Here is a 20,495-nt window from a genome sequence, read left to right as displayed (position 1 = left end):
GGCAGAGGCTGAGGGGCATATAGACTCCAGACTGCCTGCGAGGGGGAAAGAGGCAGAGCTGGACAGAGGGGAGAAGGCAGAGGGCCAACAAGATAGGTGGGGCTCTTCAGAACCCCGCCCCCCCTTGTTAGAGCCTCCCCCCAGAGATGGGAAGCCCAGGGGTGCCTCCCGTCAGGGGAGGGCAGAGCCCCAGTTCAGTTCAGAGAACAGAGCCTGGGTCTAATGGGGGAGGGGGACGGGGGGTGGGGATGGGGAGACGTTGCCAACTCCAGTGCCCACAGTCCTTGCTAGGCGCAGCCCAAGAGCGGAGTGGGCTGGTGGGGATGGAGCCGATGCGGAAAGTGGGTACCATGTGAGACTCCAGCCTCTGATTTTGAAAAGAAACCAGTAATCTGAACTTTTGAGTGACGTTTCAATAGAAACATTAGCCAGGCCAACCAAATCATGTCGGCCACTCCAACCTAGATGAAGGGTCCCCCCCCCCTTTTTTTTTTTTGCCTTTTCTAGGGCCGCTCCTGCACATATGGAGGTTCCCAGGCTAGGGGTCCAATCAGAGTCATAGCCACCAGCCTACACCACAGCCATAGCAACACGGGATCGGAGCATCGTCTGCAACCTACACCACAGCTCATGCCAGATCCTTAACCCACTGAGCAAGACCAGGGATTGAACCCACAACCTCATGGTTCCTAGCCAGATTCATTAACCACTGAGCCATGACGGAAACTCCAAAGCTTCCCATTTTACAGATAAGGATATCGAGACCTGGAGGCACTACACACCTTGCCCCGGGCACAAAGCAAATGAGAAACAAAGGCAGGAGGCGAAGCCAGCGGTGCTGCTCCTTATCATCTAGTCACCAGCTTAGGCTCTGAAAAGGGGGACAGACAGCCTGCCCCGGGCCCTTCTGCAGCCAGGCTACCACTGCCACCTTAAAACTCTCCCAGCAGGTGGAGTTCCCATAGTGGCTCAGCAGAAACGAATCTGACTAGCATCCATGGGGACGCAGGTTCCATCCCTGGTCTCGCTCAGTGGGTTAAGGATCTGCCGTTGCCGTGAGCTGTGGTGTACATCGCCGACGCGGCTCCGATCTGGCATTGCTGTGGCTGTGGTGCAGGTTGGCAGCTGTGGCTCCCATTTGACCCCTGGCCTGGGAGTCTCCTTATGCCACGGATGTGGCCCTAAAAAGACAAAAAAAACCCCACCTCTCCCAACACAACCACCACACTCAGCACACCGCCCCCCGCCCCCCACCGCCCACCTCTCTCCGCCTGCTTTTACTGTGGGATAGGGACCCTTGATTGAAGAATTCCGAGCAGGAAGGGGCCTTGTGGGTCATCAATCCTGCTGTTCACTGTCATGTCCCATTAAGAGAACTTGGTTGGAGACCCAAGAAGCACTGTTTGACTCTGCTGGTGCCACTCAAGAAACTGAACGGTCGGCGTTCCCACTGTGGTGCAGCGGAAACGAATCTGACTAGGAACCATGATGTTTCGGGTTCAATCCCTGGCGGCCATGAGCTGTGGTGTAGGTCGCAGACATGGCTCGGATCTGGTGTTGCTGTGGCTGTGGCGTAGGCTGGCAGCTGCAGCTCCAATTCGACCCCTAGCTTGGCAACATCCATATGCCCTGGGTGTGGCCCTAAAAAGCAAAAAACAAAAAAAACAAAAAACCAAAACAAACAAACAAAAACTGGACAGTTACAAGCCTGGGGAGGGGGGGCAACAGGGACTCAACCTAACCAAGGCCGCCAGCCTCTCAGCACTGGAGCTCACAACACCAAGTGGGCTGCCTTCCTGACCCGCCTGTCCCAGCCTCCACGACAAACACTGGCCACGGCCATCGTGATGGAACTGAGATAAACCCTTTTATTTATTTATGCTTCTCCATTTTGTTTAAAACAACAACAACAACCACCTTAATATAACTGACAGCCCTTCCCCCTCACCCTTCCTTGGGCTGAGGGGTGGTTAATGGGGAAATGGCCCCCAGGGGTGGGGCTGACCATAAGAGCCCCTTGGGGAGGTAATGGAGCCTGAATCCCCTGCCCAGGGGACCGGGGCACCTGTAGTGTATGAACCGGGGAGTTATCAGGGCTCTTGAACCTTTTTGTACCAACATATTTGCCCTTGGCCGTCAAGGGTCAGGAAGCATGTGGGGAGGGGATGCCTACGGCTCCTCTATGGCCCTGCACAGCTCCAGTCTCAGGAACTGAGGGCTGGGGAGCAAGAAGAGTGCAGAAAGGGTGGGGGAGGGTGTCTCACACGAAGGAGTACTGGTTATTTATGGCTCTGGGATGGCCCCCTTCTTCTCCATCGCCCCCTAGTGGTAACTGCTGGAGCTGCACCATCAGGGTCCCCCCCGGGGCCCCACCAGATTCAGCGCCTCCCTGGGCCTCCGCGCCTGATGCTATGGCCTCTTCCAATTCAACCACGGGGACCAGCTCAACCACGGGGACCAGCTCTTCCTGGACCCCTCCACTGCCCGCTTTCTCTTTCTCTTGCCTCTCTTTGGCTGCGGTGGCTGCTGCTGCCGCCACTTCTGGCGCCCCCGACGCCTCTTCTGCCCCAGGATGTGAGGGATCTGTCCACGAAGGGGGTTCAGGGGGCTGGGGTGGGTCATGGGAGGTGCTCGGTTCTGGATAGAAAGAGTAAGAAGACAGACTGATTGTGGAGGGAGGCAAGCTCTTGTAGCAGCCTCCCCTTCACTCGTCCCCCCAGGAGCCGTGTGCTGTCTCCCCCGGATCCCGTCTCCTGAGCAACCCCCCATCCATGGAAGATGGATCATGGGCGGCGGTGAGAGGAGGACCACACTTACACACAGTCACTCGCTCCGAAGGGCATGAGGGTGGAGGAGGCATCGGGGTAGCATCGATCTCCCTCGCACACCCCTGCATGGCTCCCAGCCTGCTCCCGGCCTGGGGGGGGGGGAGGGGCAACGTGGGGACAGATGGGACGTCGGGGTGGGGAAAAGGGAGAGATCAGACAAGGACATCAGACACCAGGGGAGGAGGGAGGGGGACCAGACCGAGCATCCCCAGGAAGGGCAGGCCCAAGGCGAGGTTGTGTGAAGGGCAGAGACAAGGCCGGGGAGGATGGATCCAGGAGACAGACGCATGATGGAACAGAGGGGTCCATGGAATGGGAATGCACCAGCCCAGCTCTCCACTTCCTCCCGGCTCCAGCACAGAGCGCTCTGCCTTCCTGTGTCCCCCATGGACTCCTTTCCTGCGAAACCCCAACACCCTGGGCCCTTGTCTACCCCAGTCTCCCTGGCCAAGCCTCTCCTCCTCCTCCAGCCCCCCCTGGCCCGCCTTTCTGGCACACACACCTCCTCACTTCTTGGGTGCACGGGCACCTCCTCCCCTGCAGACCTGCTCTGCTCACCCTGCTGTCGCTGGGAGGACACGACATAGCTGACAAGGACAACGTCACTGGAGCCTCCAGACTCCAGAGGGATGGGGTGCATCCGGAAATGCTCGAGCATATCGAAAATGGACTGGAACCACAGGTGCTGGACCCGACACTGACCTTCCTCGTTCAGCGACAGACGCAGGTGCTGAGGGCAGGAGGAGCGGGCTGAAGTGGGAGCCCAGGCCCCACCAGTCACACGACGGTGGCATCCCCCCACGCGACCCGCGGGCTCGCTGCCCACAACGGAGCCTTCTCGGTCACTCACCTTGGCCTTGCCCTGGAAGTTGAAAGTGAGGACATATTCGCCCCGCCTCGTCTCGCTCTGACGTACCAGGAAAACACCGTGGGAGCCGGTGCCTCCAGCCAACACTAGCTGTGCGGCCTTGAGTCGAGAGAGCATCCCGTGGAACCAAGGATACCCTGAGAGGGGCTGGTCCCCCTCGCCTCCCTCTGGCTCCCCCTGGAACAGGAATGACCCTTCAGGAAGGAGAGAGGGAAGGGATGTCAGGGAAGCCTCCCCCGTCCTGGGAGAAGAAGAGCCTTGCCTTCCCGTCATAGGTCGCACCCCCTCCGTTCTCCCCAAGCCCCCCAGCTCAGATCCCTCGACAAGAGTGTCGGGGAGGTGGGCGAACAGGCCTGGAGGCAGACACACACTCACACCTCTGGTACCTGTGGCTGTTTCCGGAGTGTCCAGGGGTGGGTAGGGGGCCAAGAGGGGATGAACCGTCCCTGCTGGGGGTCCCTCTTCAATGGGGATTCGGGGGGGCAACTCTGGGGGAAGCAGTTCCATTGAATCAAAATGGGAGGCGGCGATGGAGGTGGAACTGGGGGAGATGGATGCCGAGGGGCGGTCTGAGAGGCCCCCATACGCCCCTGGAAAGGAATGAGGAGGGCAAAGGTGAGAACTCAAGGCCACTCTTGGGGAGGGCTGGTTTGCCTGGGCCCACTTCCCTCCCAGCCAGGCTACCCTGTGTGCACTGGCAGTCAGCAGGCTGAAATGCTGGATCTTTCTTCAGGCAGTGAGCCCTGATTTTTTTTTTTTTTTTTTTTTTTTTTTTTTTTGCCTTTTCTAGGGCCGCTCTGGCGGCATATGGAGGTTCCCAGTCTAGGGGTCGAATTGGAGCTGTAGCTGCCAGCCTACACCACAGCCATAGCAATGCCAGATCCCAGCTATGTCTGCGACCTACACCACAGCGCACCGCAATGCTGGATCCTTAACCCACTGAGCAAGGCCAGGGATCGAACCTGCAACCTCATGGTTCCCAGTCAGATTCGTTAACCACTGCACCACAACGGGAACTCTGCCCTGATGGTTTTTTATCAATAGCTCCTAACTTGTGCTTCACGCACTGCAGAAGGACTGCAGTTATTCTGACAAGGTCCTAGAATCCAAATGTGCCTGTATCTTTTCTGAATCAACAGCTGAAGTTACAGCCATTGTTGAAGTGGGGCAGGGGGAGGGTAAAAATCCCTCAAATATTCTCACGTTAAAAAGGGATCCTTTCCAAGTTCCCGTTGTGGTACTTTGGAGACAAATCTGATTAGTAACCACGAGGATGTGGTTCGATCCCTGGCCTTGCTCAGTGGGTTGGGGATCTGGTGTCGCCATGAACTGTGGTGTAGGTTGCAGACGTGGCTTGGATTCTACGTTGCTGTGGCTGTGGCGCAGGCCAGCAGCTGCAGCTCCGATCAGACCCCTCGCCTGGGAACCTCCATGTGCCGCCGGTGCGGCCCTAAAAAAAAAAAAAAGCAAGCAAAACAAAACAAAAAGGCCTCCTTTCTTGGCCTACAGAACAAAGCCCCCAACCCTCAGAGGCATCAAAGATCCTTCTTCCAAGAATCCCCTCCACCTAACGAAACTGATCTTCATGTTAACCTGTATTCTCCTGTGTCCTCTGCTGCAGCCCACTTACCCCACCTAACCTTTCCAGATCTCCTGGGCTCCCCCCATCTCCGGTCTCTGCTCTCGCCATCAGCTCCCTCCAAGCCATGCTCTTCTCACCTCCCCTGTGCAGACTCCTGGTCTAGCCCACCTCCCCCAATTCTCTTCTTCCCCTGAGCTCCCAGGCTTCTTGTTTGTGCAGCTCTGAGCACACTAAGCACAGGCTCTGCTTTTTTGTTTGTTTTTGTTTTCTAGGGCCGCACTCTTTGCACATGGAGGTTCCCAGGCTAGGGGTCCAAGGGGAGCTGTAGCCGCCAGCCAAAGCCACTGCCACAGCCACACCAGATCCCAGCTGCGTCTGCAACCTACACCCCAGCTCACAGCAACGCCGATCCTTAAGCCACTGAGCAAGACCAGGGATCAAGCCTGCATCCTTATGGATGCTAGTCAGATTTGTTTCTGCTGAGCCATGATGGGAACTCCCAGGCTCTGCTTTTTAGAGGGAGTGATGTCTTGTCAACTCAGCTAGATGGTGAGCCCACGGGGCCACCCTGGGTTCCCCATCCCGCCCCAGGGCCTAGCACAGGGCCAGGGATACGCTAGAGAATTCCTGAATGTCTGCTGAGCAGTCGGCTTGAGCCTATTGGTAGGTGATGCATAGGTAGTGCTCAGATGACAGGTAAATACGGAGTGTAGAATGCCAACTGTGGCTCAGGCATCAAGCTGGCATGGCCTCTGTCTTTTGTCAGTGACTCTCGGATGACCTCAGAAAAGCCATTTCTCCTCTTTGGTCTTAGCTGCCTGAGAAGTGAGGAGATGGGCCCTGATGACCTGTAAGGTCCATTCTGGCGCTAAGATTCTTTAATTCGTTTGTTTACCCATGGAACACAGCCTGTGTGCTGGGCACAGTGAAACTGAAGCTCAGAACAGAGGATCGGAAGGAAAGGGTGCAGTAGAGGTGAGAAAAGTGAGCTGGGGCCAGGGAGACATGTCTTTCTGTGTTTAGGAATGTGGGTGGCATATTTAAAAGTAGAATCCAGGGGAGTTCCCATCGTGGCACAGTGGTTAACAAATCTGACTAGGAACCATGAGGTTGTGGGTTCGATCCCTGGCCTTGCTCAGTGGGTTGAGGATCTGGCGTTGCCATGAGCTGTGGTGTAGGTTGCAGACTCGGCTCGGCTCCCGAGCTGCTGTGGCTCTGGCGTAGGCCGGTGGCTACAGCTCCGATTAGACCCCTAGCCTGGGAATTTCCATATGCCATGGAAGCGGCCCTAGAAAAAGGTAAAAGACAAAAAATAAAAAAAAAAATTAAAAATTAAAAATAAATAAAAATAAAAGTGCAATCCAAAGAAAATCTAGTACCATCAACAGGTGCACAGAGATGCAGGGGGAAAGCAAAGATGGGTATGGAGCATCCTGGAAGCCTGGACAAGAGAACCATCATCTCTAGCCAGAATGGTGGCTGGCCCAAGGCTGATGGAAAAAGTGACAAGGCTGGGCACAGAAGGCTGGATAGGAGTTGGCTTGGGGCTCGTGTAGGGCGGTGATGGTTCTAAACGCTAAGCTGTGGCCTGGCACGTTTAGGGACAAAAGTCAACCATTCGGTAGCTGAGGAGCAGGACTGGGGTGCACAGGAGAGCCCCGAGAGGGCCCGGGCCTGAAGGCCTGGGGTCTTGGCGCGGTGGGTCCCGAGGTTCGCAGCGCTCTCTGGCTCCACCCTTACCCTGCGACAGGCGGTCGCTGCTCTCGCTGGGCCCCAGCAGCAGCCCCTGGCTGGGCAGATTCTCTGAGTGGTGATTCAGGCAGGGCAGCTCCAGGCTGTCTGTGTTCTCCCTTGTCAGAAATGAGGTCCCGGGGGCCAGGGGGAGGGTCATGGGGCGGGGACTGGTTGCAGGGCAGGGCCTGCGGAGACAGGGAGAAGGGCGCTGGGAGGAGAGTCACCAGGCGGGGAGGGACGTCCCCACCCCCACTGCCTGGGCCCCTCGACTGACAGAAGTTGGGCTCCTCACCCTGGGCTCAGGCATTCTTGGATGTCAGACACCCAGGCCTTCACGTGCAGGGCGTCAGCTGTCTCCAGGATATACTCCGAGGGGCCTTCCACCTACGGGGATGAGAGGAGGCCCACAGGCCACTTCCAGGTCTCGAGGCCTTAATTCACCCCTAACAGCAACCAGAACACCTCCCCCAACCCTGCTGCGCGCCCCTTGAAAACCTGCCGCCCCGGGGACACACCCTCAAGGCACCTGGCACACGTGGCCCCCCTTCCACCAGCATCCCTTGCTCCAGCAAGGTGCTAAGAGCTCTCTCCCCAGCACAAGTGCTCCGAGCGGGCAGGGGAGCCGGGGCCCCTACCTTAACCACAAACGTGTTCTCCCGGTCAGGCATCTCCAAGGCAGTGGTGGTCCGCACGTCGGTGATGGTGGAGCAGGGAATGCTGAGGCGAGGCCGAGACGCCTAGGTCGGGGAGAGGGAACGAGATCCCGGTTTCCGGTGTGCAGAGACCCACTTTCCCTGCTCTCCAGAGAGCCGTCATTCTTCCCACCCGCTAAGGGAGTCAGACAAACAATGCTACTTTCTGGGTCCTGCCCAGAGTCAGGAGCTGGGTTTTGTTTTGTTTTTTTGCTGTGCTTTGCTTTCTAGAGCCGCACCCGCGGCATGTGGAGGTTCCCAGGCTGGGGGTCGAATTGGAGCTGCAGCTGCTGGCCTACACCACAGCCACAGCCGTGCGGGATCCGAGCTACACCTGTGACCTACACCACAGCTCACGGCAAAGGCCGGATCCTCCAGCGGCTGAGCGAGGCCAGAAATCAAACCCGCATCCCCACGGATACTAGTTGGGTCCGTGCCCGTCACAGGCTGGGCCACAACGGGAACTCCTGACTTGGGCTAGCTTCCAAAGCCCAGGTGAGCCCGGTTCTGTGTGAGGGTTGAGTCACTGCCCCCGGCTGCTCAGCCCCAGGCTCCCAGTCGCCCACCCTCCTCTGGGCCTCACCTTGGGTGGGACAAAGAACTCCAGACGGCTTCCTCCTCCTCCTTCTCCTTCACTTCGAAGCAGTAAGCGACACTTCTGCCACTGAGGCTGCCCTCCTCCCCCTGAGGTCGGCCCCGCGGCCCCTCCTCCCCGGCCCACTCCGGCTGGCTCAGGGGCTGCCTCTTCGGCCCCCATGAAACTCAGCAGCTCTTCCCTCTGCACCAGGCCGCCTCCGTCCTTCACCGCCCCCCCGCCCCGACTGAGTCTCAGCCTCTCGAAGCGGTGAGTCCATCTGTCCCCGGGGGACGGGCCGTCACTAACCAGTCCCCGACCAATGGTCCCAGCCCCGCCGGAGGAGTTGGAGTTGCTGTTGCCACCTAACACGGGGGGGCCCGAGGAGGTCTCGAGGGGCCCCGCCGGGGACGGGGGGTCAACCGTGCCCCGCCACTGCAGGATGCCGCGCACCGAGCCGCGGACGGAGCGACCCACGGAGCGGAGGGAGAAGCGTTTCTTGAGCTTCGGCTTCGAGGAGGTCGTAGAAGAGGAAGAGACCGAGGAAGGGAGGGGGCCGGCCAGGTCCTCAGATGAGCGAGAAGGGCCCAGCACAGCCAGGGGCCCGCCCGCCCTGCAGCCCTCAAGGGACAGGTCCTGTGGCGGGAGCTCCACACCAGGACTCAGAGGAGCCAGGATGGGTGGCGACAGGGAGCCGGAGGCCCGGGCCACCTCGGCTTCAAAGTGCTGCAGGAAGAGCTCGGCAAAACGGCGGGAGAAGGCGGCCTCGGCCCCGGGCCCCGCGTACTGAGGGTGGGAGGCCAGGTAGAGGCGGAAACGGCGGGCGAAATCCAGGGCGGCGGCGCGGGCGTGGGACTCGCAGAACTCCCGCCAACTGGGAGGAGGGGGCGGGGGCAGAGGGGGAGGGGAGGGGGAGGCCCCGTCCTCCGGGGAAGGGGCACCATTCATGATGGCCCCCAGCAGGTGGAGAGGGGGAGCCTGTGGGGAGGGGCGGCAAAGAGGGAAGCGGCCAGAAGACACGGGGTGAGCGGCAGCAGCTGCAGAAGGAAGAGGCACATACATTGAGTCACTGCCCAGGTGGGACAGGGGCCAGAGCCCCACCCCGAGCCGGACTCCCTCCTCGGGTCTCCGCTCCTGCTCCTCCGAGGGCAACACTTCCATCCCTTCCCTGGACCCTCGCCTCGCCCCCGCCCCCCCAAGCCCCGGCCAATCCGCCGGCTCCCCGATGTCTAGCCTGCACCCATCCTGCTGCCTCCTGGATCCACTCCCTCCACTACCCAGGTGTGATAGACAGCGGGGCCGCGCCTTCCTCTAAAAGGGAATCTTTCCTACGTCAATTTTCTCTCTCTCTCTCTCTCTCTCTCTCTCCTTTGCTTTTTAGGGCCGCACCTGCGGCATAGGGAGGTTCCCAGGCTAGGGGTCCAGTCGGAGGTGTAGCGGCCGGCTTCTGCCACAGCTACAGCCACACCACATCCGAGCCGTGTCTGCGACCCACACCACAGGTCAGGGCAACACCGGATCCTTAACCCACTGAGCGAGGCCAGAAATCGAACCTGCGTCCTCATGGATGCTAGTCAGATTCATTAACCACTGAGCCACAATGGGAACTCCCATCTCCCTTCTCTAAATGAAATGACCCTTCAATGCTTATCCCATTGCCTCCCCTGCGCCCCTCTTACCTTTCCCTGGGATGGGTTTTAACAACCTCTATAACAGATGAGGAAACCGAAGCTCCAAGACTAGTTTTCCCCAGCGCGCAGTCCTGGTCCCCCGGGGCCTGACTGTCCCAGTCTCAGTCACCACCCCTCACTGTCCCAGAACTCAGAGACCCTGCCTCACGCTGCCCAAGGTCCATCTCTGAGGAGGGAGCTTGCTCATGAAGGAGGATGGATGGATGGATGGTGAAAACGACCGTCTGGAAAGCCGACCCCAGGAGCCCGCACCCAGGCACTGCCTGAAGGAGGCCTGCAGTGGCCACATCCCACTTCTTTGGTGCCCTTTCAGTCTGGGGTCCAGAGGCAGCAGCACCAGGCGAGGACAGGCTGTGGGTTGGGTCTGGGCAAGTCTTGGCTGGCCACAAGCAAATACAACATATCAGGGAGCTGGGGCCTTGGGATTTCTCACCTTCCTCTTCTCTCGCAGGGGAGCATGCCCTAAAGACTGGTTAGCCTGGGGTTAAGGCCAGAGTTTCTGGAGTTAGACTTAGGATGAAATTCCATCTCGGCCGCCTAAGAGCTGTGTGATCTTCAACAGATTACATGTCCTCTCTGAGCTTTTGCTGTTACAGCTATAAAACAGAGCTAATGATCCCTAACCCCCAGAACTACTGGGAGAATTAAATGAAATAACAAGTCCCTGCTTGACACAAAGTAAGCACACAATAGATGACTGCCGTTATCACTATCTTTATGGGTTCCAATTTTCTACAAGAGAAATCAGTGCAAGGAAGAGCCTTCCCAAGATCTTACAACTCCTACCAAGTGGCAGAGCTGGGCATGGAATTTACAACCCCTGGCTCTTCTGTTTGTGTCCCTTCCTCTACTGGAAGCTCTGACTGGCAACGGGATGAAGGCAGTTCAGGCAAATCTCCCCAAACCTCAGACGCCTGCTCAGACCCACGGTCAGCGTCCCCTCCCCTTCCTCCTTGGCCTATAGACCCTACACACTCAGATGGCTCCAACCGTACGGACAGTTCCAAAACAACGAGAAGAAGCCAGGAGATGCAAGAGTCATGGAGCACAGGGGAACTGAGCCAAGAGGTGCAGAGACCGATCTCCAGGCAGAGGCCACCTCAGCTCACAACTGCCCACCCAACCCTCTGCACCACAGGCAGACCCAGCCCCCTTCAGGCCCGCTGACCCTGTGGCTCCTGAGCTGGTGACTCAGTTTCTCTTCTGCCAAGCGGGACTCAGACACATTTTCCCAGTGCACCTGCTTCTTGGCTCAGTGGTGCTATTTCCCGAAGGCCGGGTGGTGGAGGGTGCAGGCTCCGCTCCAGGCTCGGACCCTCCGGAGCCGGTGATCAATCCACTCCGACCCGACCCCCTTCACCCTGGACACCCTCTACCCGCCCATTCCCCGGGGCCGCAGCCCTGTCTGCCGCACTCTGCGGGGCCGGGCGCCCCTCCTGCCTCGAGCCCCCCGCGCCCGCCTCCACCCAGGGCTCCCCGCAGGCGCCGGGCCCGAGTCGCGGAGAGGGAAGAGGGACTTGAAGAGGGGGGTTCCGGTTCCGGTCCCACCTGCATCTCGGTCCCTGCGGTTAGCTCCGGCGGCGGCGGCGGCGGCGGCGGCTCCCGCTCCCTGCCCCCCGCCCCCCTCCGCGACGGGCTCCCAGTCCGGTTCTGCGCAGGCGCCGGGACCCCTTTTTTCCCCGTCACCGAAGGAAGAGACCATAGAGAAGAGCGGGGAGAGGGAAGGGCACCTTCGCGCTCACTTCCGCCATCCTCCCACTCTCGGCCACCCTTCCAGGGCTCCGAGGGTGTGACTCTCGGCGGGCTCAGTGACTTCTCCAGCTGTGCCTAAAAGGGATCGCAGAAGCAACCCGAGGAAGGGGTTGATTCCCACAAGAGCGCCCTCTGAAGGACAAGTCGGGACAAAGGGGAACAGTCAACCGTAGACAAGGCACCTTAGGGGAATAGAGTCCCGAGGCCCTGACGGAGGCTAGAGGAGCCGCCGGTACCGGAAACCAGCGAGTTGACGCTGTTTGAAGCGCCCATTGCAGCCTAGAGCGCCTGGTCTGGCTGCAGAGGGATTCGCGGACACCGCCCCTAAGGAGCTGGGGGAGGAAAGATGCAGGTGACCTTGGTGAGGCCCCGTGGAGAGGCAGAGTCTGAACTTACGACCTTGCCTCTCTGAGGAAAAGTCCTGGAGGTTCTAGGAGGTTCCGTCTCTGAGCTGGGGGATGAAGATGGGGGCAGGAATAATGAGGTCCGTTTGGGGTGTGCCGGTGGGACATCAGGAGGCAGGTGGACCTATAGGCTGGAGCTCAGGAGAGACATTAAGGCCAAATATAGAAACGGAGACTCATTAAGGTGTAGTAGAGGGCTGTTGAAATCATGAGCACGATGAAATCCTAGTCAAGTCACAGTGACCTAGCTTCAGCTGGCCTAAGCAATAAAGGAGTCTCTTGGCTCTAGCCATTGGGTCAAGCTTCTTCAACAGCTGAATGAAAGCGCCAAAAGAAGAGTTTCCGCTGTGGCTCGGTGGTAACGAACCACCAACTAGTATCCATGAGGACGTGGGTTCGATCCTTGCCCCTGCTCCGTAGGTTTAGGATCCAGCATTGCTACGAACTGCGGTGTAGATCGCAGGCGGCTGGGACCTGGTAGTGGCGTAGGCAGGTAACTGTAGCTCTGATTCAACCCCTAGCTTGGGAACTTACATATGCCTGGACAACATACATCTTCAGAGGTGGCTCGGATTTGATCCCTGGCCGGGGAACTTACATATGCCAGAGAATGCAGCCAAAGAAGGAAAAAATAAGTAAATAAAAATGCTGGAGTTCCTATTGTGGCTAGGAATCCGAGTAGTATCCATGAGGATTCGAGTTCCATGCTTGGCCTCCATCAGTGGGTTAAGTATCCACCGTTGCCGAGAGCTGTGGTGTAGATTGCAGATGCCACTCGGATCCGGAGTTGCTGAGGCTGTGGTGTGGGCTGGCAGCTGCAGCTCTGATTTGACCCCTAACCCGGGAACTTTCTTATGCCTCGGGTGCAGCCCTAAAAAGGACACATGACAACAAAAAGAAAAAAAGAAAGGGTAATTGAAGGAGGGAAGTTTGGGGAAGGTGAGATGGCTGGGATCCAGCACCCTGGTTAAGGCACAGTATTAATAAGAAAGGGAGAAACACGTCTTCCTGCTTAGGAAAGGGCTGGGGGAGTGGGGTGGGGAGGGACCTGTGATAAGCAGGATGCTTTCAGCTGCAAGTAATAGGCCATTTAAGGTAGTTTAAAAGAGGAGGCGTTTATTGACTTGCAGAATTTAAAAGGCAGAGATACAATGACATTAGGCATGGCTGGAGGAGAGGCTTACAGTGTCCACCTGAACTTGCTCTCAGTTTCTCAGCTCTGCTTTGCTCTGGACTTTCTTCTCAGGCAGATCGGCTCCTCATAGGCAGCAAGACAGCCACCTGGCTGGTTCCCAGCTGGTTAGGGTTAGGGTTAGAGTTCCAAGCTTACGTCCTACCAGCCTCCTAATCCTAGCAGAAAAAGAGCATAGCTTTCCCAGTAATTTCAGCAGGTATGACAGGGCTGTGTCTCATCAGCTGAGCTTGGGTCACCTAATGCCTGTTTTTTTTTTGTTTTTGTTTTTGTTTTTGTTTTGGCTTTTTAGGGCCACACGTGCGGCATATGGAGATTCCCAGGCTAGGGGTCTAATCAGAGCTACAGCTGCTGGCCTATGCCACAGCCACATCAATGCCAGCTCCCAGCCGCATCTGTGACCCACACCACAGCTCATGGCAACGCCGGATCCTTAACCCACTGAGCAAGGCCAGGGATCAAACCTGCAACCTCATGGTTCCTAGTCGGGTTCGTTAACAGCTGAGCCACGACAGGAACTCCGCCTATCTCTTGTATAATAAAGAATTTGTCTGGTCTTTGTCCCAGGTTCCTGGCCTAGAGCTTTTCACATACTTGAAATTTCCCGAGTGACTGAAGTGTCTGTTAGCCACGAGCCCCTCTGAGCACACCTGAGTTTTTGCTGATGTGGTGACTAATGGCAAGTCCTTCAGGATGGGAGCTGATCAGCAGAGAAGCCAATTTTGTGATTACAGAGTTGGGATTTTGAGCCCGTTTGCCCTCCAGGGAGGGAAGGGGGCTTTAATTGAGCTCAATCACATTGCAGTGATTTGATCAATCCCACTTAAGTGATGAAACTGCAATAAAAACTTTGGACTCTGAAGCCCCTCAGTGGCGCTTCCTGGTTGGTGAAGACACTGATATGTCAGGTGATGTGTCCTGATTCATTGTGGACTTCACCCTGTTATCTCTTCATTTGGCTGTTCCTGAGTTGTATCCTTTATTATAAAATGTAATCATATTCATCATCATAAGTATATAAGCTTTCCCAGAGTTCCGTCTGTTGTTCTAGCCAATTATCAAACCTGAGGGTGGTTATGGGAAACTCCCAGATGTAGGCAGTTGGCCTGAGGTACAGATGGCTGAGGGACCTCGCAGCTGGCAGAGGAGTGAGTCCTTAACTTGTGGGGTCTCTGCTAACTCCGGGCCAGAACTCAACTTCAGTAAACCACTGGAGGTTGAGACAGAATACCCACCCTGAGTTCCCGTCGTGGCTCAGCGGTTAACGAACCCAACTATCATCCGTGAGGACGTGGGTTTGATCCCTGGCCTCGCTCAGTGGGTTAAGGATCTGGCATTGCCATGAGCTGTGGTATAGGTCGCAAATGCGGCTCAGGTCCCAAGCTGCTGTGGCTGTGGCTGGCAGCTATAGCTCCAATGGGACCCCTAGCCTGGGAACTTCCATGTGCCGTGGGTGTGGCCCTAAAAGACAAAACTAACCCTGAATGGACAATGATGACTGTGATGGATAGATTAGGCTGATTGCTAAACACTGGATTGCGGACCCATCCTCTGAGGTTGGGATGCGCTGAGCATGGCAGGTTTCCTTCAAAGGAAAACCCAGGTCTCTGACGGAAGGGTTGCACGTGGGATTCTCTTTCTAGAGATCATCTGGAGCCTCCACCGCCCCAAGATTTGGAGATTCCCTAATTTTGTCCTCTTTTCTGGGAGGTCAAATTCATCCCTTGGTGCTCTGGCCACACCTCCTGCCCCTCTCAATCACGCTTCCCTCCATCATCGCTCAGTCAGAACACCGGCAGCTAAAGTACTCCACCTTCACCAAGGTGCTGCCTGACTCGACACACACCTCCTTCCCCGAGTCTGCCAATCTTCCTCCCTCTGGTTTCAGGCTTCAAAGTGTAGCCTGTTGTAGGAAGCCATGTGTGGCCAATGCACGTAGGCTGCCTCTCAACTGCCTTTTACTTCGTACCTTTTTTGGGTTTTTTTTTTTTTGCTTTTTTAGGGCTGCATTCACGGCACATGGAGGTTCCCAGGCTAGGGGTTGAATCGGAGCTACAGCTGCTGGCCTGCACCACAGCCACAGCAAGAAAAAAGAAATCAAGGAGGACCACTGAGAAGAGGGTGATGGGGAGTTCCCATCGTGGCTCAGTGGTTAATGAATCTGACTAGGAACCATGAGGTTGCGGGTTCGATCCCTGGCCTTGCTCAGTGGGTTAAGGATCTGGTGTTGCTGTGAGCTGTGGTGTAGGTTGCAGACACGGCTCGGACCCCGAGTTGCTGTGGCTCTGGCGTAGGCTGGTGGCTACAGCTCCGATTCGACCCCTAGCCTGGGAACCTCCATATGCTGTGGGAGTGGCCCTAGAAAAGGCAAAAAAAAAAAAAAAAAAAAAAAGAGGGTGATAGAAGAGGTGACGTCTGAGGTGGGACCAGAAAGATGAGAAGGAACAAGCCTGGGGAAAGCTCCAGGGAAGCGCATTCCAGGGAGAAGGAAGAACACCTGCAAAGACCCTGAGGTACAACAGTGAGGCTGGGAGAGAAGGGAGGAGAAGCATCCTCGATGAGGGCCAAGGAGGTAGGCAGGGGCCAGGTCTTTGCGGGCCACAGGGAGGCGTTTGGATTCTTTTTTTGTCTTTTTTTGGGGGGGCGGGGGAGTGCCCTGGTGGTCTATGGACATTCCCAGGCTGGGGGTCGAGTCGGAGCTGTACCTGCCAGCCTACACCACAGCTGCAGGAACTCGGGATCCCCAACCCACTGAGCAAGGCCAGGGATGGAACCCACATCCTCATGGATACTAGTCAGGTCCATTACCACTCTCCTACCCTGGGAACTCCTGGATTATCTTTTCTTTCTTTTCTTTTCTTTTTTTTTGCCTTTTAGGGCTGCACCTGTGGCATATGGAGGTTCCCAGGCTAGGGGTCCAATTGGAGCTGTAGCTGCCGGCCTACACCACAGCCACAGCAACACCAGATCCCAGCCACGTCTTCGACCTACACTGCAGCTCATGGCAATGCTGTGTTGTTTCTGTTTTTATTTTATTTTTTTTCTGATCCACATTTTAAGGATTGATCTGGGAGTTCCCGTCATGGTGCAGCGGAAATGAGTCTGACTAGGAACCGTGAGGTTTCGGGTTCCATCCCTGGCCTCGCTCAGTGGGTTAAGGATCCAGTGTTGCCATGCGCTGTGGTGTAGGTCAAAGATATGGCTCCGATCCGGCACTGCTGTGCCTGTGGCGTAGGCCGGCAGCTACAGCTCCAATTCGACTCCTAGCCTGGGAACCTCCACATGCCGTGCGTGTGGCCCTAAAAAGATTGATCTGGCTGCTGTATGGAGAAAGGATGCGACAGTTAATGAGAATAAGGACAGAAGCCAGGAGACCCATTGGAGAGGTGGTGAGTGAGAATCCAGCTTGGAGCCACAGTGTTGACAGTGGAGAGAGAAGTGGTCCCACTGAGATGAACTTGGAGAGAGAACCAGTGGGACTGGGTAATGGATGATGCGGGGGGAGGGGAAAGGAGGAAGGTGGTGCCATTTACTTGGAGGTGTAAGGACAGTGTGGGAGAAACAGAGGGTCCTGTTTTGGATACATTAGGTTCACAGCATCTCAGAGGTAGCACTTTCCTGTTTGGAAGGCTCATTAATAGTTCAAGTATAAACATGCAGAGTGGCCTCCTGTGGCCAGGCACAGTGTATCCGGAGATAAAAGAAGCCCGGTCCTTGCCCTACTCAAGTCACTTAGTCTCAGACAAGTGAAACCAAGAAGTATATCAGGGTACCGAGTGCTGTAAGACAGATTTATCTGTTAGGATGTATTTGGCCGTAAGCAACAGACAAGTCTGACACAGTCTGGCTTAAACAATGAAGACATTTGTCAGAGTTCCCGTCCTGCTTCGGAGGTTAATGAACCTGACTAGTATCGACGAGGACTCAGTTCGATCCCTGGCCTCGCTCAGTGGGTTAAGGATCCCGCGTTGCCAGGAGCTGTGGTGTAGATTGCAGACATGGCTCGGATCTGGTGTTGCTGCAGCTGTGGTGTAGGCCGGCAGCGGTAGCTCTTATTAGCCTGGGAAACTCCATATGCCGCGGGAGCGGCCCTAAAAAACAAACAAAAAACCCCACACACTGCAATTGTCATTTCACACTGCAAGGAAACCAGGCTTCTGAGATCCTTTTTGATTCGCCCTCTTGTGGATTTTGGCTTCATTCTGGACTGAGAGCATGATGGGCACGGTAGGTCCAGGCTTCCCATCCAGACCCAGCAAGTGCAGAGTTAGAAGGAGGGCCATCTTGTCAGCGTCTCCTGCTCCACAGTGAGGAATCCGTTCCTGGAAGCCCTCTCAAGGCAGATCTCCTCTTACCAATCACAAGCCCCAAAGGAACCACACACTTAACCCTAAACAAACCCCCTGGCAAGGAGAATGGGAGCACCAGCAGTGGACTCTCCCTGTCAGGACTGATTCGTGGAACTGGGAAAAGGGCCACTTGAATAAAACTGAGGCCCCAACTACAGGAAGATGGAAAAATGGCTGCTAAGCAGGAGCTCAGTCATGGAGCAGAACGAACATGGATGGCTGGGGAGACCCAGAAGGTCATTTGGTTTCAAAAGCATCTTTTTTTTTTTTTACTTTTTAGGGGAGCACTCACGGCATATGGAGGTTCCCAGGCTAGGGATCAAATTGGACCTGTGCTGCAGGCCTACACCAGAGCCACAGCAACGCAGGATCTGAGCTGTATCTGTGACCTACACCACAGCTCCCGGCAATGTTGGATCTCAAACCCACTGAGCAAGGCCAGGGATAAAACCTCATCCTCATGGATGCTAGTCAGATTCGTTAACCACTGAGCTACGACAGCAACTCCCAGAGCATCTTTTTTTTTGGGGGGGGGGGTGGAAGTTCCTGGACCAGAGATCAAACCCGAACCACGGCAGTGACCTGAGCCACAGCAATGACAATGCTAGATCCTAAACTGCTATGCCACCAGGGAATACCTCAAGAGCATCTTTTAAAATTTTTTATTGCTTCTTAGGGCCACAACTGCAGCATATGAAAGTTCCCAGGCTAGGGGTTGAATCAGAGCTGCAACTGCTGGCCTACACCACAGCCATGGCAACACTGGATCCTTAACCCACTGAGTGAAGGCCAGAGCTCAAACTTGCATCCTCATGGATACTAGTCGGGTTCTTTTGGGAACTCCTAATTGATTCATTTTTTTAAGCTATTTGCCATACCAGTCTTTCCTTCAAACTAATACACATTAAAATAAACATGGCGCTGGAATTCCCGTCATGGCTCAGTGGAAACGTATCTGACTAGCATCCATGAGGATGCAGGTTCGATCACTGGCCTTGCTCAGTGGGTTCAGGATCCAGCGTTGTCGTGAGCTGTGGTGTAGGTTGAAGATGTGGTTCAGATCCTGCGTTGTAGACCGGCAGCTGCAGCTCCAGTTCAACCCCTAGCCTGGGAACCTCCATGTGCCGTGAGTGCGGCCCTAAAAACACAATATTAAAATTAAAAACAACAACAACATAGCACTAGAATAGAAAGCATTAGTTCAAGTACCATTCCTAAAAATCTCACATCCTGGTAGTGGCCAACAGTGTCTTAGGATAAATTCCCAGGAGCATAGTGACTGAGGTACGGGCTGGGAACCCTTTTAATACTGTACCAGCCCTTCTTAAGGAGAGCTGATGGGTTTGGAAGGACAGGAGGACAAACATCTTGGCATGTTTCTCATTATAAAAATGACAGTTAAATTACAGAATAGTACATTGGCTAAGTGCACACTTTCTTGGAGTTTAGTTCGGCTGGGTTCCTCAATCATCCTGATGCCAGTTTTCTCACTGGTAAAACAGAGGAAATAATATTCCCACAGAATAACATTTGGCACTTTGAATGTGAACCAATATGAAGCATTTTCACAGTGCCTGATCCATAAAAAAGCTCTAGATCTGAATTTTCCAACCTCCCCTAAGCCTAAGAAGGGTGTATATATGTATTATGAATAAATATAGCTTTCTTGTCTGTGCCCAGACACTACTGAATCATAATCTCCAAGGAGGAATTAAGGAATCTATTTGAAACAGACACCGTAAATTGAGTCTTGGGATCTGATGAGTTTCAGAAACATTAATCAAGGTTAAGCAGCTGCTATTATCCTTGCAAGGTGATGAGATGATGGATGTGAAAGTTAAAGGTCATTTGCTATCCTTGCACTCATTCATTCAGTCAACAGACATTTATTGAGCACTCACTGAGTGCCCCGCCCAGTGGTAGGTGCCAGGGACACAGCCGGAACAAGACAGGCTCAGGCTGCCCTCAAAGGCACCAGAGGCTGGTCCCTTACCTGGTCATCTATAAAACTGGGTGGCTGGGGGGGACGACGATCAAGGGAATTACTCCCTGGGCTGCTGAGAGGCAACAGGGGTGGACGGCAAACTGTCTCCGCAGGCTGCGAGCCAGGAGCGAGGGTCAAAGACCGTGGGACCTGGAGCCTTCTGGACCCCGTTCCCGCCTCCTACCTAGCTCCCTTCCTTTCAGACCCAGACGCCAGGATCTCTCTATGAAGCAGATACTACTACTTCCATTTTATAGATGAGAAAACAAAGAGTCAGCGGAGAGAAGGATCACACTAGAGCCCCAACCCCGAAAGACTCCCAGGATCGTCTTCCCCCTCAGAGTTGCAGGGCCTGGTCCTACCTCCAGCTGCGAGATCTGGCCACCAGATGAGTCGCCAGACACGCGCAGTGGGTGGGACTCCACGGGGTTCGGGGCCAGGACGTTCCTGGGTCAGCCACATCCGGGCCGCCGCCTCTGCCTCAAAGAGGGTCGAGACCGTCCTTACGTACCCAGCCTCGGTCTCCCTAACTCTCACGCTAAGTGCCCGCACAGCCTGTCGCCCTGGGAACTACAACTCCCATGAGCCTCCGGGGCGCAGGTGTGCTTTGCGGCGCTCATCGCCCCCCGGCGCCACCAGAGAGAACTGCGTGGCCCCTGAACCCGCGAAGGCCAGGGGCGCCTGGGAAACTTTCTTCATCCTTCCCCACCCCAGAGGCACCAGCGTCTTCCTGGACGTCTTCGGTCCCGAGCCCGGAAGTTGACAGGGAGGGTCATAGAGACTCGGGGCTAGAAGTGCCCAAACTTGCCCTCTCGGCCCTCACTTCCGCCGGAAGCCGCTTCCAG

General features: G+C 55.8%; 1 protein-coding gene and 1 long non-coding RNA gene across 10 annotated transcripts; one reads left to right on the top strand and one right to left on the bottom strand.

Moving 5' to 3' along the window:
• Window positions 1-1,845: 1,845 nt before the first annotated feature.
• SH2B1 (SH2B adaptor protein 1) lies at window positions 1,846-11,621 on the bottom strand. Of its 9 annotated transcripts, none has more exons than XM_085017082.1 (10): window positions 9,958-11,621; window positions 8,288-9,315; window positions 7,648-7,749; window positions 7,305-7,396; window positions 7,019-7,197; window positions 4,083-4,286; window positions 3,679-3,890; window positions 3,387-3,558; window positions 2,818-2,917; window positions 1,846-2,637 (listed from the first exon to the last, which is right to left on the bottom strand). In XM_085017082.1, exons 2-10 carry the CDS (start codon window positions 9,224-9,226, stop codon window positions 2,619-2,621), a joined length of 2,019 nt encoding a protein of 672 aa, XP_084873208.1. In that variant the 5' UTR covers window positions 9,227-9,315; window positions 9,958-11,621; the 3' UTR covers window positions 1,846-2,618. The 9 variants fall into 9 exon arrangements, with proteins under 9 accessions (XP_084873208.1, XP_084873204.1, XP_003124564.4 ...); XM_085017078.1 differs by having other exon boundaries at window positions 3,331-3,558; window positions 11,518-11,621; XM_003124516.5 differs by having other exon boundaries at window positions 11,518-11,621.
• An 82-nt stretch (window positions 11,622-11,703) lies between these two features.
• Window positions 11,704-14,349, top strand: LOC100516669 (uncharacterized). Its single transcript, XR_115809.5, has 2 exons — window positions 11,704-12,082; window positions 13,885-14,349. It is a non-coding gene; the product is annotated as an uncharacterized LOC100516669 (long non-coding RNA).
• The last annotated feature ends 6,146 nt before the right edge of the window (window positions 14,350-20,495 follow it).

Source organism: Sus scrofa, chromosome 3 (assembly GCF_054392235.1).
Source record: "Sus scrofa isolate SSC_HxYL_T2T_F1_AM1 chromosome 3, Sscrofa_HxYL_maternal_Yorkshire_Landrace_v2.0, whole genome shotgun sequence".
Lineage (NCBI taxonomy): Eukaryota > Metazoa > Chordata > Mammalia > Artiodactyla > Suidae > Sus > Sus scrofa.
The sequence above is the reverse complement of the archived record's forward strand: the minus strand, read 5'-3'. Positions and strand labels throughout refer to the sequence as shown.

Excerpts from the sequence above, each read along its gene's own strand:
- SH2B1 (XM_085017076.1), bottom strand. The coding sequence starts at position 9,439 with ATGGAAGTGTTGCCCTCGGAGGAGCAGGAGCGGAGACCCGAGGAGGGA. Across the intron at positions 3,891-4,082 it reads CACTCCGGAAACAGCCACAG|GGTCATTCCTGTTCCAGGGG; the intron begins GTACCAGAGGTG and ends TCCTTCCTGAAG. Across the intron at positions 3,559-3,678 it reads ACTTCCAGGGCAAGGCCAAG|CACCTGCGTCTGTCGCTGAA; the intron begins GTGAGTGACCGA and ends TCCTGCCCTCAG.